The sequence below is a fragment of the Homalodisca vitripennis genome, chromosome 3 (assembly GCF_021130785.1).
Source record: "Homalodisca vitripennis isolate AUS2020 chromosome 3, UT_GWSS_2.1, whole genome shotgun sequence".
Lineage (NCBI taxonomy): Eukaryota > Metazoa > Arthropoda > Insecta > Hemiptera > Cicadellidae > Homalodisca > Homalodisca vitripennis.
The window spans coordinates 193,787,671-193,803,388 of NC_060209.1; the positions used below are offsets into that span (position 1 = coordinate 193,787,671).

The 15,718-nt window shown below is 35.6% G+C and overlaps 1 protein-coding gene across 4 annotated transcripts in view; it reads left to right on the top strand.

Moving 5' to 3' along the window:
• Positions 1–514: 514 nt before the first annotated feature.
• Positions 515–15,718, top strand: part of LOC124357956 (transcription factor SPT20 homolog) — a 48,146-nt gene continuing 32,942 nt past the window's right edge. For 2 of the 4 annotated variants that reach the window (XM_046810116.1, XM_046810117.1), the window contains exons 1-9: positions 515–765; positions 3,678–3,789; positions 7,868–8,341; positions 9,348–9,528; positions 11,108–11,289; positions 11,371–11,651; positions 13,241–13,433; positions 13,741–13,938; positions 14,037–14,139. In XM_046810116.1, the coding sequence (XP_046666072.1) occupies positions 3,754–3,789; positions 7,868–8,341; positions 9,348–9,528; positions 11,108–11,289; positions 11,371–11,651; positions 13,241–13,433; positions 13,741–13,938; positions 14,037–14,139 (1,648 nt within the window). In that variant the 5' untranslated portion in view covers positions 515–765; positions 3,678–3,753. Of the gene's footprint in view, positions 766–3,677; positions 3,790–7,867; positions 8,342–9,347; positions 9,529–9,750; positions 9,857–10,066; positions 10,185–11,107; positions 11,290–11,370; positions 11,652–13,240; positions 13,434–13,740; positions 13,939–14,036; positions 14,140–15,718 lie in introns of those variants that run through there. The other 2 variants (XM_046810119.1, XM_046810118.1) reach the window with 2 other exon arrangements.

The window sequence follows — 15,718 nt, forward strand, 5'->3', positions numbered from 1 at the left end:
ATCACATAAGAAGCATTTGTTTCATGCCCAATTTTACTTCATATAATTATTTATGAATTTTAATTTTACAATTAATTTTGAATGATTGATTATTGTTGTAAAACAACAATATTAACTACAATATTGTACTACTTGTAGTACAACACGTCTAATGGTTATATTGCATGCACCTATGTATGTATGCATGCACTATTTCATTAATCATCTTTATCTTTATATTTAATGAGTTTGAATTGTGTAATTATTTTTCAGAAATTAATTAAGAATGTTGTAGCTACTATATACGATGTATGAAAAGTATTGAATAGATAAATTAATAAATGTTTAGTTAAATTTCCTTATAGTGGAAACATTTTCTTTTCCGTATACTTGTTATTGTTACATCTCGAATTGTGTTATAAATTCGTTTACTCAAAAGAACTGAATTTGTTTTCTTTATCACTGTCTCTAACGTGGTTATGCACTATCGCCGCTAGGTGTCAGGAACGGTGTATTTACAAAATGAGGTCTGTCAGTTCAATGTAATGTGTTTTAGTAGGGTGTTTGGTAGATAAATATATAAGTGAAAATTTAAAAGTGTGTACTTTGTATTATTGTTTATAGGATATTATTAGCATTAACATCGTCCAAAATCATATATATTTTACAAATTCCTACCGAAGAACTGTTCTAGAGTATGTTTTAGTAAACAAGTGGTAATCAGATCAGCAGGTCCTTACAGCAGCTGATGGCCGTCTGCATGTTCCTTGGAAATTTAACCATCAGGTATATATTTTAACATACCTTTATGAAATTTACCACTATATATATTATATTTTAAATTTAAATTTCCCTTTTTTTCTATACAATGCATACATGTCTTCAATCACGAACAACAGAGTTTTATTTTTGAAACTAACCTTAAAAACCATCTAACCAAAAACTGAAGGTTAGGGTAGGTGAAAATTGCCAACTTCTGTTCAAACTTAAGTGATATATTCTTATAAAACTTTAACTGCATGTATTAGTTTACTTTATAATATTTTTATTTGTAATAATTGTAAATAAAACAGCTTAATAACAAGCTATTTTGCCGTGATCGTAAATTTTTATTGCAAATTTGTTTTTGTTGTGTTAAACAAACATATAGATGTCATTGTTAGTCTAATTTGTAAGTATATATAAGTTATCTGACATATAAAAGAATGGAAGAACAAATGGGTAGAGTACTATAAGCGGACCTGGTCTTTTTTATCGAAATTGATGTACAATATTACTTAATTATATAAACATTGATACTGATTAATAATTTGAACTGTAACTTAAATAATCTGTATCAACCGTAAAAACTTTCAGATAATATATATATGTAATATTTGACTTTTAAATAGGTAACTTCATCTAATTAAAAATGGCAGTCAATTTTAGAAAACTAAACGAAATTCCTTTAAAAGACGATTAAACGTGTTTTTCTTGGCTTCAAGATGTTGGACTGATACTGAAAAACTCATTATGTAAGATTTGTTAGAAAAAAACAAATTCAATTGTTAAGACTTAAAAGGATCAAATGTCATGTTCAGATGTAAAAAAGAAGGTAATGGTGGACATGTAGAAGGCGTATTAGATTGAGTGAATGTAGTTTTTTCCAGACGTGGGCCAAAGTAGCAGTTAAAATAAAAATGATGACAATGTAATGAATTGATTATTTCTTTAAAATACTGATTACCATTGTTTTACAATAATTCTCATTTCTATTTTAATTTATAAGTTTATTCTGGTGATGAGCCAGACCTGCCAAAGCTGATGTGTATATACAATTTTGTAATGAGTTTGAATTCAAGACAGTACAGTTTTTAGAAAAACTAAACTGAACAAATTCAAGTTATTCTTATTTTTTTTTAATGACTGATTGTTTTACAAATATAATCTTTCAGACAAGATTTACAGGTATATACATAAATAAGTTGGACTGAATTATCAACAACCGTATAATTCCGCTGCTGCATTCAACCTAGAGTAAAAGGGGTAGAGTGAAAAATCCTAACTTTCGGTGTTGTTGAATGTAATATATTTCAATGAATGTGAATGTTTTTTATAACATTTGAGATGATTACATGTTGGATTTAGCTTCGGTGAACCTTCCTCTTAGTGGAGCATCTGGAATCTGACCCTTTCCACCATAGCTACGCTATTGTGTAGAAAACTCGATTATAGGCCTTGGAAATAAGAAATAAACTAAAAGTAGTAATTAATAATATGGAATAAAAAGCTAACATAGTAATCCTCTGTTCATATCTACTATTTGTTATTACATGATGTAGTTAAGTATTATAGATAAAAAAAGTTTATTTTATTTAACATTTATGAATGCTTACATGATCTGAGATTGAATTTAGATACCATCTCTTGGTATTCTCTTCTTTTTCCACCAAAAGTGCGGGGTGGCACCAAGGATAACATTAAAGCCCCACTCTTAAATGGCCAGGGACATTTCTGATCAGTACTTTCTGTGCTATATCGTCCAACGTCATCTGAGCTCTATATCAAGTACCTATCTACCTGGATTCCATAATAACAAATAGTAGGATAGAGGGTTACTTTTCTTTATTTAGTGTTTTTTATTTAGTTTATCTTGTCTTTCTGACACCTGTAATCACCTGAAATGTTATAAAAACATTTATTGTTAATACATTTCTATATAAAAAAAATTGAAGTTGATGTAGGCTATATAAAATATTAAAAAATATACTATATAGGGGCATAGGATTACATTTTTGTTTCAGTTTTTTAGTTGTTTTTTCTTTCAGTCACCTGTTTTCATCTCAAATGTAATTCAACAAATTTTGACTCCTTTTTATTTAAAAAAAATTAAGTCAACTGAGTGATTGTAGAGAATTACTGAGGCGGTCACGTGATTCAAGCTTGATTTTTAGCTACTATATCAAGAAATGTTTACCTGTGGGATGGCACTGAAGGCACCACCGAACCTGCACTGATGGCCGGGGGAATTTTCGATGAGTACTATGACCAGTCCACTTAACTTAAAACAGTTGTCATTTTCTTGGTAAAAGCACAGAACATGCACCACAAGCCACTTGAACAAGAACTGTACTAAGGTTGGTTGGGAGTAGAAGGGTTGCACGACTACATGGAGCTGATAGTTGTTGCAGACTCACTGGATGCTGCAACTCACATTGCCGACCGAAGTTGCAAAACACTTTTGATCTTTACCAACTTCCATCAGAAACCAAATTTTCAGCTGCCACCCTGTAAATTTGGTCTACAACCACAGATGTTTCAGTGGTTTTGAGGCATTCTTACATGAACTGTGGATGAAAGTCGGCAGTCAAAGTTTGTAACTTCGGTGTTAACGCAGCGTAACAAATAAACATCATGTTCATTTTAATTAAATATTTACTCTCTCATTTAATCTGAAACAGTTAAGTAGTCTGGTTTGTTTTAAAGAAAATTTTAGTTTAAAATACTTCAACCTTTAATGATACTGAAAAAGTAACCACCCTAGCAAATTTTTGTAGTAGCAATCTGAGTTCTTAAATTATATCTCACCAGTTTAATTTAGTTACTTTTGTAAGTTATATATTTTGTACAAATCTACATTGTTCGTCTGGTATATGATTGTTGTTTCATTTATTTCTTGTATAGTGTGTAATGTTGGTATTTATAAACCGTATTGGCAGGGTGGACCAAGAGGCTGTATGTTGGCTGGACTGCTTGTCACCTGGATGTTGATATGCAGCTTTCGCAGTGGCCACCATGCAAGGCCTGGAGGTGGCGAGCGAAGAGGCTGACGTGAGTTATAAATGATCCAGCAATTATGAGCTTCTTTATGTAATGATGTATCTTTTTCGTGTAGATCTTCATAATTAATGCCTGTAACTATTGATACTTAGAGATATAAACACGTTAGCAGATAATAATATGGTGGTACAAGCGCATTTTTGGTGCCAACAGTAAATTAATGAAACATCTCTGTACATACTTAAAAAATAATGTGAAAACTTAAAAAAAATGTTTTAAAAACCGTGAATTAACCCTTTTAACCCCGACGTCCGTACTATACGGACGTCATAAAAATGGCGTCAACTCCCGACGTCCGTATAGTGCGGACGTGCACTTTTTATTACTTTACTGGCCACCTATTTCACCAAATGCTTTGAAATTTCACAGACTTTTGCACAAAGATATTTTGCATCGAAATATATTAGTTTGTAATGGTTTGACTTCGTATTTTGTCAGTCTGTGACTGAGCAATTACAGTTCGTCTCGACTGACTGCTCACGCTTGTTGCAGACAGCTGTATATCACGTATATCAGCTGTTCTTCACAGTTTTAGGTTAAATCAGTGTAAAGTACGGCAGTTAAAGTTTAGTTTATTATTTGTTTGATTTCAAAATGAGTAAAAGACATCGTTCAAAGTCTCCCGTAAGTGAAAATACACTAATTAGTAACCTAGTTGCAAATGGTGTGGATGTGATTAGTGACGACGATTTGAGTGATGGATATCTTGAAAATTTACATTTTGTAGTGATGTAAATATTGTTTTAAAACTTTTTTTAAATTTAGATTATGAACAGTTTTAGTTATTTTGTCAGAAATAACTTTGGTTTTATGTTTATTTTAAGTACAGTGAATTTTAAAGGTCTTGTTACATTGCCTTGCCCAAAAATGGCAAAAAGAAAAATTTACACGGCTTTACAAAAATTGATGTTACTCCACTTGTAAATCAGGTAGGCCTATAATTTTTGTTTCCTTTTATAAGGGATTAAATATATCATAAAGTAAATGGGTTTTTTTGTGTCAAATATTTTTTTATCTATATGGTTTCCATGATCAAACTTGGAATTTTTTTATTTTTATTTATTTTTTATATATTCATATGTATGTAAAAAAAATTACTTTCAAAATAATAATTTTATTTGTATATGTCTGTAAGCTAAATGTATAAAGAAGTAAAACAAAAAAAGAATTACCTAAATATCTTAAAAAATAACTGAGTTATGAATTTTTTACAAAACCCTTACATTTTGTCTGAAAATGGCTTGGGATTTCTGGCACATCACTTGATTTAATGGCCGGGGTTAAAAGGGTTAAACATGAAATTCATCTTTATTTTATGGTGTTTACATTATTGTTTTATGTTTATCATGTTAACTATTTACATTTCTATGTTTCTACAGAGATTTTACATTGCTTTATTGTTGGCTCTAAAAGTGCGCTATGACTACAGTTTTGTTATCTACTCATGTTAATATATGTAAACAATTAATTGAACTTCTTCTATTTATTCTAAAATAAAATTATCAACAAAACTATGAGGAACCCAGAATATGATACAATGAAATAAAGTATGATTTATTTAGTTGTAAAAAACATTAAACCATATGTATTATCAAGGTAAAATATTTTAATGAATGTACGTAATGAACAATTATAACAATATGAACGAAAAACAAGATAAAAAATAATTTGCTTGGAACATAATTAATAAAACCTCTACAGTACAATAGCCAGCCAATAAGTCTGCTTGAAACAATAAAATGACCACTACTGCACTTCATGACCAATAGATCAAATAACATTTAATTCCTGAAAAAATAGTACCAACACTACTGTTATAATGTTTCTCGAATAAAACTTGGAATGTAACAAAGGTGTTTTCAATGTTTTAATAAATTTGTCATTGTTATTTTCAATATTTCAAGGTGGGTTCTGGGGAATTAATCAAACTCCTTATGACCACTTGCTACAAGGATCTCATTTTCATTTTTCAATCCAACATCCTACATTGAGTAGTTTTTTATGCGAGAGCTTAGTTCCCTAATTTTTAATCACAACATGAAAGGTTTTCTAAGAATAATTGATACATTATTATTTAACATGCGATAGGCTCTAATAAAGATTGTTGTTTTTTAATAATTCCATAAACATAATATCATTAATTTTTAAATGACTAACAGTATATATGTTATTTGAAATTAATTGAAAATTTAGTAATTCCTGTAAGTCTGCTTATTGTATCCTAGTTTTATAAATTACATTTGAATATTATACACTGTGTGTTTTGAAAATGAATGGAAAATTTTATGGAATGTATTTCTTATATGCAGAGTAAAATATAAAATTACAGTATGGGTCTACAAATGCATATATACAAGGTTATGAAAGATCAGATGTTACCCTAGGGGAAGACGACTGCAGGACTAACCTCATCATCTGCAGACCTGGATGCAGTCTCCACCTTCAATGTGAACTCATACGCTCCCCCATGACATTAGTTGCTTATAACATCATTCACCACTAATGCCCATAAAAGGGAAGGATAGTTCCCCTCCCTGCGTACTCCCTTTCTAGGTTGTAATTATGGCAGATTCCTCTCGGAGCTTTGCTCCTACTTGACAGCATCTGAGGGAACTCACGATACTTCCAGTGCTGCCTCCATGGGTTTGTATGCTACTCTGTCGAGAGTTCCTTCAAAGTCCAAAAAGACAGTAATTAGAGCTTTCTTTTCCTTGAAGGTTACTTCCATTAACCTGTGGATAGCAGTAGTGGCTGACTTACCTTGTGGATATAGACTGAGTCAGCATACCAACTAGGTTTCATCCCGTGTCTAATATGATTTTCACTGTGAAAGAGGTTAGGCTGATGAGATGATTCGCTTATCTTTCTTTATTACAATAAATCCAAAAGCGTAGCTGCTCCTGAACAATGTTATTATAGTACAAGACATTGTGCGAGTCCAGGGTTGTGGCAAATTAACTGTTGTATAATACGTTCTGACCTGAGATATATTGTTTGCCATAGTATATAAGATTAGTTTCTTGACATAAACTAGCAATAAAATTATTAATTGAGATCTCTTTACTTTATTAATAAATAATGACCAGGCTTGCCTTTTGTCTCTTACTTTAGGTTATTTAAAAGAATATTCATATATATTTGTAGAAGGTCCAGAAAGACTCCGTCCTTCCCAGTGAAAGTGCATAAAGGATATAATAGCCCATTAAATTTAATCCTTTCTGGTGTAAATATTCTTCTTCAATTGCTGTCTGGACCTAGCAAGCTTCCGTCAGATCCTCTCCCGCACCAGAGAATAGAAATTCTCATGTCGAGATGAGAGTCCACCTGGATAGCAGCAATTCTAATGTTTCGCCATACTCTCAGTAATGCCACCCTTTGCCTTTACTGATGAGCTCAAAGGGTTTGTTAGTCAATTTGGAGAGTTTTATGGAGCCTGGCAGTCTCTGGTAAACAATATTTTTATTGTTTAACCATGTTCTTTTTTTTGTTTTTGTAATTTCTTATATTTATTTAGGACATTTTGATATAGATAACTTTTACCTGTCCTTCTTGTCTGTTCGAAGAGTTTTCTCTTTTTATTTTTATGTATTTCTAGTCTCCTTGTCTACCAAGGCATGTCAAGCCTATTGCTTCAAGGGGACAGTTTTTCTCATAGGCCTTTATTACAGCGTTTTATATCATTTGGAATAGGGATAGTGATCCATATCTAATAACTCTTCCACAAGAGTCTGTATTCCCTACAGTTAGTAGATTTAGAAAACCTGTATGTCACATTTATCTCAGAATGAGGGCTGCTATGAAATATATATCCTGTAATATCCAACACCTCTTGCCTAACTTTCGTAATAAAAGTGGGTTGTGACCCTTTGTTAGCCAGTGCAAGATCGTGGGTGAAGATAAACTGGAGAAGTTCCTCACCTCGTTTATTGATGGCGGAGCAGCCCAAGTAGATATGGTGCACATTGCTATCACAGCCGAGGATTAGAGCCACTATTTTAAATACATTACTATAGGCTCTTTGTTCAAAACAAATATTGAATCTATTTCAAGTGGATCATTGATGTTACAGCATTTGCTGCGGACTGCCTCGGAGCGAGCGTACAGTGTGCCCAGTGTCAAGTGCTCCGGCTTCTCTATATACCAGAAGCTGAGACAATTGTACGTGGAGGAGTCTGCTAAGACCTCTCTCCAGCCACTCCAGTACCTACGGCCGAGCTCTCACCTGCTGGAGAAGCTGGTGGCCCGAGAACGACTCAACACTCTGGTGCTGAATCTGTATCCAGGCAACAAGGGCTACTCTCTGTGTCTCCAGATGGGGCGAGACAATAGTATAGAAACCGTCAAGTTCCCTTACGAGGAAGACCAACTGTTGTCGTACATAGACAACGAGGAGTTGCCGCCTGCGGTGGCCGACCTCTTGGAGAGCAAACATCCCGAGCTCTACTACAGCGGCTGTGTCATCGTCAAGGTGCGGGACTACAGACAGACGTTTCCTCACTTTATGTGCGACACTCACCACGTTCTGCTCAGGCCAACCACTCAGGTCAGTCTTATATACTCTTGCTTGTCAGCTTCCAGCTACCTAATGTTAAACCAAGGAATATTCCCTAAACAATTTTACAACATAACTACCTTTTGGTCGACAAACAAAAGCATTGCATTTATGCAAATTAGGAATGTCTAAGTAACCAGTAATTTCTTTTGGAATCATAAAGTATTGTCTAAGTTTAAATTTAAAAACATTTACATAAAACATACAAAATCCTTAAAATATTGCAGTTGAAGTTATGGAAAATTCCTCTAAAAAGTCAAACAAAATTTTTAGAGAATCCATCCATGAATATCTAAAAACCAAATTATAGAGAATAAAAATTAAATGACTATCTGTTAGAGGTCAATACTATAGTATCAAACCGAATTCATATTTCCAAAATATACAACTGCTCAAACTGGTAGAGAACCACTTTATGAAAATCAGACAACTCAATTAATAGAGCACTGTTGTAAAATGTTAAAGCAAATGATATGTTTGTTGAATATGAACAGGTATTACAATACCAAATTGGCGTAGAATCGCAAAAATTTTGGGGAGGTAAGTATTACTGTACAAATATCATATTTATAGTTAGATCAGTTATGCTTAAACGTAAAAAAGACAATTCAAAAAGGCTGATTTGTAGTTGAACAATATGCCCTATAATAGATGTACACAAAAAATTGGTTTTTTAATTCGTATGTGACCTTTTTTATTTTATTAAACAATTTAATAATTCATATTTATTGGGAAGGTTTGAGTATGTATAATTTTATTACTTTTTATTGTAATGTAGAGATCATACCTTTTATTCATACCTTAAGTGCTATTAACACTGTATTAGTAAAAAAATATTCTTTAGCAAACTTTTAAGCTTAATACTGACTTGAGCGATGGTGGATCATTATTCAGTTAACATCTTCAAGTACTGAAATCATGGAAATACCAGAGTATACTTATTTTTATATCCAGGGATTTTCATTCAATAGCACAGTACAATTGTTGGTATTTTCAGAGTGTGATAAATGACGTGAACTTGGTGACCTCTGAAGGAGAATGGACACCAGAGGAAAGGTTGGCACTGGAGAGTCAATTGGTGATGGCAACAGCACCACCTCTGTGTCTAGACCCTTCACCTGCCGTGAGCCTGGTACAGCAGAGGCTACATCACAGGCGGCATGCTCTCAACACTCCTGGTGAGTGTCTAGTGTAGAATGTGGTAAATAATATGAGGTAAGGCCAGCGATAGAGAGTCAACTAGTGATGGCAACAGCACCACCTCTGTGTCTTGACCCTTCACCTGCCGTGAGCCTGGTACAGCAGAGGCTACATCACAGGCGGCATGCTCTCAACACTCCTGGTGAGTGTGTAGTGTAGAATGTGGTAATTAAAATGAGGTAAGACCAGCAAAAGAGAGTCAACTGGTGATGGCAACAGCACCACCTCTGTGTCTGGACCCTTCACCTGCCGTGAGCCTGGTACAGCAGAGGCTACATCACAGGCGGCATGCTCTCAACACTCCTGGTGAGTGTCTAGTGTAGAATGTGGTAAATAATATGAGGTAAGACCAGCAATAGAGAGTCAACTAGTGATGGCAACAGCACCACCTCTGTGTCTGGACCCTTCACCTGCCGTGAGCCTGGTACAGCAGAGGCCACATCACAGGCGGCATGCTCTCAACACTCCTGGTGAGTGTCTAGTGTAGAATGTGGTAAATAATATGAGGTAAGGCCAGCAATAGAGAGTCAACTAGTGATGGCAACAGCACCACCTCTGTGTCTGGACCCTTCACCTGCTGTGAGCCTGGTACAGCAGAGGCTACATCACAGGCGGCATGCTCTCAACACTCCTGGTGAGTGTCTAGTGTAGAATGTGGTAAATAATATGAGGTAAGGCCAGCGATAGAGAGTCAACTAGTGATGGCAACAGCACCACCTCTGTGTCTGGACCCTTCACCTGCTGTGAGCCTGGTACAGCAGAGGCCACATCACAGGGGTATGCTCTCAACACTCCTGGTGAGTGTCTAGTGTAGAATGTGGTAAATAATATGAGGTAAGGCCAGCGATAGAGAGTCAACTAGTGATGGCAACAGCACCACCTCTGTGTCTGGACCCTTCACCTGCTGTGAGCCTGGTACAGCAGAGGCTACATCACAGACGGCATTAGGGGGGGCTCTCAACACCCTAGGTGAAGTTGTTTTTTACGATTTTGACAGATGGATTGTGAAGGAAACAGAATATTTCCAGACATTTGTCATCGTTGATTGATGAATTACCCAATTACTCCTCCTTTGGTGAATTACTAACCTAATACATAACTACAATCCATGTTAAGTTTTTTTATTTCATGTATAAAGTTTAAAATGTATTTATATTGTTAATTTATTATTTCATATTTTTTTATGTTGTGAACTTTACGAACTCAATTTTTCCACATACATGACAATATTTGTGTGTGTGATGAAATTTTAAAAATATACTTATAATAAACTCGGTCCCAAGAATGGTCTTTGTGTTCTAAAATATACTTTGGCTGATTGTGAGTAGTGATAATTATTAATACAAGAATATTGCTTATGGCATGAAAGATAAAACTCATCATTATCAACATTAACATGACAATGAAACTGTAAATATTTTTTATTGAATCAGCCTAGTAAATTGAGTCTGTTTTATCTACAAGAAAGCTGTCAGTTAACAAATTATATGCAATTTTACTAGTTAAGAGTACTAGTATGTATTTGAAATATCCGCTCAACTTTGTAAATGATAATAGCCCTGAGGAGTGCTGCAAGGCGGCATGGTCAGATAGCAGTCAATCGCAAGCGAAAGCTGGACCAGCTGGCAGCCAAACCTCTACCTCACCTTGCCGACTTTATCAGTCGACGTAAGACACAGCCGTCTCGACTTGCGGCAAGGCAGCAGCAGGCGTCCACCGCAGCCAAGCAGCTCAAGAAGGTATGCTTACTGTATTGTATGTCTCTGATGATTGGCTGTGGATGTTGTTTTATTTCTTCCTTGACATATAAAATTGTGCAGAAGGTGGAAGTGAGCAGTGGAAGCAGCAGCACTACCGGAACCAGTATAGACTACTGGAGTGACGTGCAGAGGTTCGCCAAGCCTCTGGACAGGCCCATAGAGACGATAGACTGTACACCATTGCTGGTAGAGGAGTATATCCTGGAGACAGAACGTGGTCCAGGCCGAGTCTACTACATCAAGCTGTCGATAATGCAAAGGCCCAGTAACTGTGAGTACTTGGGCCAACTGTATGTCGACAAGGAGTACAGAGAGGGCGAGAGCAACGGTGCTTCCTGCAGGTGAGTCGGCTCACATTTACATACTTATCTCTTATCTTACTTATTCTTATGGTCACATAACGTCTGAGCTGAGACTTGATATACGAGGCGTGTTCAGAAAGTAAGTACCATTAAAAAAAAAAACATGTAAAACAATATTTTTCAACACAATTGTATTTTTACATGAAAGCCCAAACCTTAAACTATTTTTCGACATAGTTTCCACTGATATTCAAACACTCATGTCGTAGCGGGTAATCAATTTGACTATACTCTCTTCGTAGAAGGTTCCCGCCAACGAATGTAGCCACTACTCCATGGCAGTTTTCACTTCATCGTCGGTATCAAAGTGTTGGCCGCCTAGCTCACACTTCATGTGCAGGAACAAGTTTAGTCAGACGGTGCCTAGTCAGTGCTGTATGGCGGGTGTCAAACTGCTGCCAACAAAATTGTTGAACCAATGTTTTAAGTGTAACCAGCAGTATGGGGCCGAGCATTTGTCTTGGAGCAACACAATTCCGTTACTGAGCATTCCTCTTTGTTTGTTTTGATTGCTCGCCTTAGTTTTCTTACGGTTTCGCAATACCTTGCCACATTAATGGTTTCACCTCTTGGGAGAAAATCAATCAGCAAAACACCTTTTCGATCCCAAAAGACAGTGCACATAATTTGTTGTGCAGACCTTGTCGTCTTGAATTTTGGTTACCTTGGGGATTGCGTGTGTCACCACTCCATTGACTGCTGCTTGGATTCCGGAGTTACATAATGGACCCAAGTTTCATCACCTGTTACAATTTTGTTTAAAAAATCCTTACCATCATCACTGTACTGTGCGAGAAAAGGCAAAGCACTTCAGAGTCTCTTGGTTTTGTGCACATTTTTGTGAGCATTTTTAGAACCAATTGGGAACACAGCTTGCGATAACCTTAGTGGTTTATAATAACAAATTCGTACAAAAGAGTGCATGACATCTTTTTAGAAATCGTCAGATAGTGTTGTCATAGTGAAATGTCTGTTCTCTTGGATTTTTTCGTCTTACCAGATCATTGGTGATGAGAGAAGGCCGACCGCTCTGATTCTCATCATTCTCATTTGTTTGATCGCCATTGAACATTCTAACCCACTTTCTCACCATTTCTTCACTCATCACGTCTTCCCCGTAAACACCTCAAAGTTGACAATAAATTTCAGCCAGTTTCACATTCCTTGCATTCATAAATCTTATTACAGAACAAATCTCACAATTGGCGGGATCACTAATTGTATAAACATTTTAAACGTTCAGAGAAAACTGAAAGCATAACGTAGTACAACTAAAATGGCGTGAGTCGATAGCAAGTGAACAAGGACGACTAGTGCGCATGTGCAGAACACCAATTGCAGCACTACGGCGGCAGTAGAATGAAATGGTACTTACTTTCTGAACACACCTCGTACATACCTACTATCCATTGCTCTACACAGTCCCTGCCCTCGTCCTGTCCCATCATCTGCATTTAGGTCTTGCTAGTGGAATTTTCCTTTTGGCTTCCCAGGTCCTATTTGTTTTAGAATTACAACTTAGATAACACAAGTTGGAGAAGAGATTACAATAACACATTGGATGACAGGTTTAGCCTGGGGTCCCGAGCACAAGCCAACCGGTACATCCAGCAGTTCACGGAGATCTTCACAGAGGAGGGTCGCAAGTCTGTGAGGATCACTCATGTGGTGCCGGGTCAGCCGGCGAGGGTCATCTGTACGGCCGGCATGCGTGAGCGGGACGCCAAGATGGCTGCTCTGCAACAGCAGACGCTCAAACAAGTATGGTCAAAAATTATTGATCAGATAATGATTATCAGGTCGATAAATGAGTTAGTGGTCAGCATAATTTTGATTATAAGGTAATTAAATGTTTCTTTTATAAGGTAAAAGGGAGTTCTTTGTGTAAGGGTGGAATTTGTTTCTTAAGTTCGGGTTATAGTGTAAAACTATAGAAAATTAAAATATAAAAATCCTTGAATAAGTGTTTTAGTTTGGAAAATTGGAAAAATTACATTTCCATTAATATAATTGATTCTTTGTTACATGACAACTATTTCCTTGTTGTATTAAATCATTTTCACTTTAGGTACTGAACGCCATGAACCAACAACAGCAGCTGAAGCTTCAGAAGGCAGTGCAAGCCCAGAAAGAGCATCAGGCACTGGCAGATAGTTCAGGGACAATCAACGGTCTGATAACATCGGTAGCCGTGCAGAACGGGCCCCTGGCTAACGGTGATGTGGCTTCCCCCTCCACTCACACCCCTGTGGCTGTCCAGACTCAGGTCAGTCGGCTGCTTCGAGTGTAGAGTGTAGAGTTTGGTGACGTACACTGTCACAACTTGACGTACAGATACGATGATGTGTTTATGTACTGTTGTAGCAACCGAGCAAACCACTGATCATGACCAATCCTGCCATCAGTGCTTTAGCCAATGATCTCAAGAACTCCGCTCAGCAGTATCAGCAGCAGCAGCAGGCCGCAGGTACAGTAACCTGATAACTAGCCAGTCATAGGTTCTATGAGATGCTGCTGAATATGTTAGATTGTTAGGAGCTTAAATTATTAACAAGTCATTCAAACTTAATGGCAAACGTTTTTATTTTTGTATTAAGGATTTATTCCCAAATTTAACTACTCTTGTATCAAAAAGTATAGATAACCGAATTAGAACATTAACCACAAACTAACAGTAACAGACCTATAATAACAGGAATTACATTAAAATTTAGCTTCTTTATTTCTGTATTCACGAATATAAAGTAAATTAATTACAAACAATAATCTCCAGTTTTTATGTCAGTAAGAACCAAAAAAAGGTACCGGTTTTGGTGCTTTTTAAACAAACTGCAACTTTGAAAACTCATAAATTTGTGACTTTTGAACTTGTGATCAGATAAAGACCAACTTTATATACAAGATAGGTACTGTTTTTGAGTATGAAATTTTATAATTATATAAAAAAAGTTGTTAATCCTAAAAGAATCAGCCATTGATGTATCACATCACTGTGAGTCTGCTGTGTATATTATTCGTGGACGGCAGCTGATCGACAGTACATGAAATGTGCTATTGTGTGTATTGGCTAAAATGTGTGTATTGTTGTACCTTGTGTATTAAAATCCATAGAAAGATATCCTAATTAACAAATTATCGTACTTTTGTAAATATTTTATTTACAGTTCTGTATATATGACATGCATCACCGGGGGTATTTTGCGTTTATACAGGAACTGCAGTTGATCGGCAGTTTCCCAATCGCTAAAACATTTTGTTTTAATTATAAACTAAGTATAAGTATACTTGCTATACTTTATATAAAAAGCTTACATAAATTAACAAATTGGAATTTTTTTGTCAATAATATCATTTCATAATTTTATTGATTTTGTATTAGTGTTAAAATGCTATTAATTGAAATTGCTTGAACTACTGAATACCACACACATACATACACATGCACGTACACACACACACACACACACACGCACGCACGCACGCACGTGCACACACACACACACAGTAAGGTAATATTGTTTTAAAAAGGGTTCTTCAATCTACGTATATGTTTGCCAGTTTGATAAGCAAAGTATGTCCTAAAATATTGCTTTGTATTTGTTTTTGTACAATACTTTTGTAATGGTTGTCAAAACAGGTCACAGATTTTTTTGCTTCAAAGGTCACTGAAAGTCACCAAAAGTCACTCCTCAGCAGTGGACACCCTCTCTTGTAATTGTCAAAGTTTTTTATTTCTCTGAGTATACAGAAGATGTAAGACAAGTTTTGTAGACATTCTGGAACTTTCTGGGGTCGGGTTGTAAATTCCAAACACCTTAATATTCTCCACATACGGCCTATCATTATTTTAACTTTGACTGATCTACTTGTAACTTTGTCCAAGTAAATATTAGGTTCATACTAATTAATATTGTTTTTTTAATCAGTATTTTGACACTCACAATATTTATAAATAAAACTAACTTTAAAAAACCCGTTAATTTTATTGGTATTAGGATATGGAAATGTTTTGTTTGGGAAAGTCGGAAATATCTTCAAGCCACTTT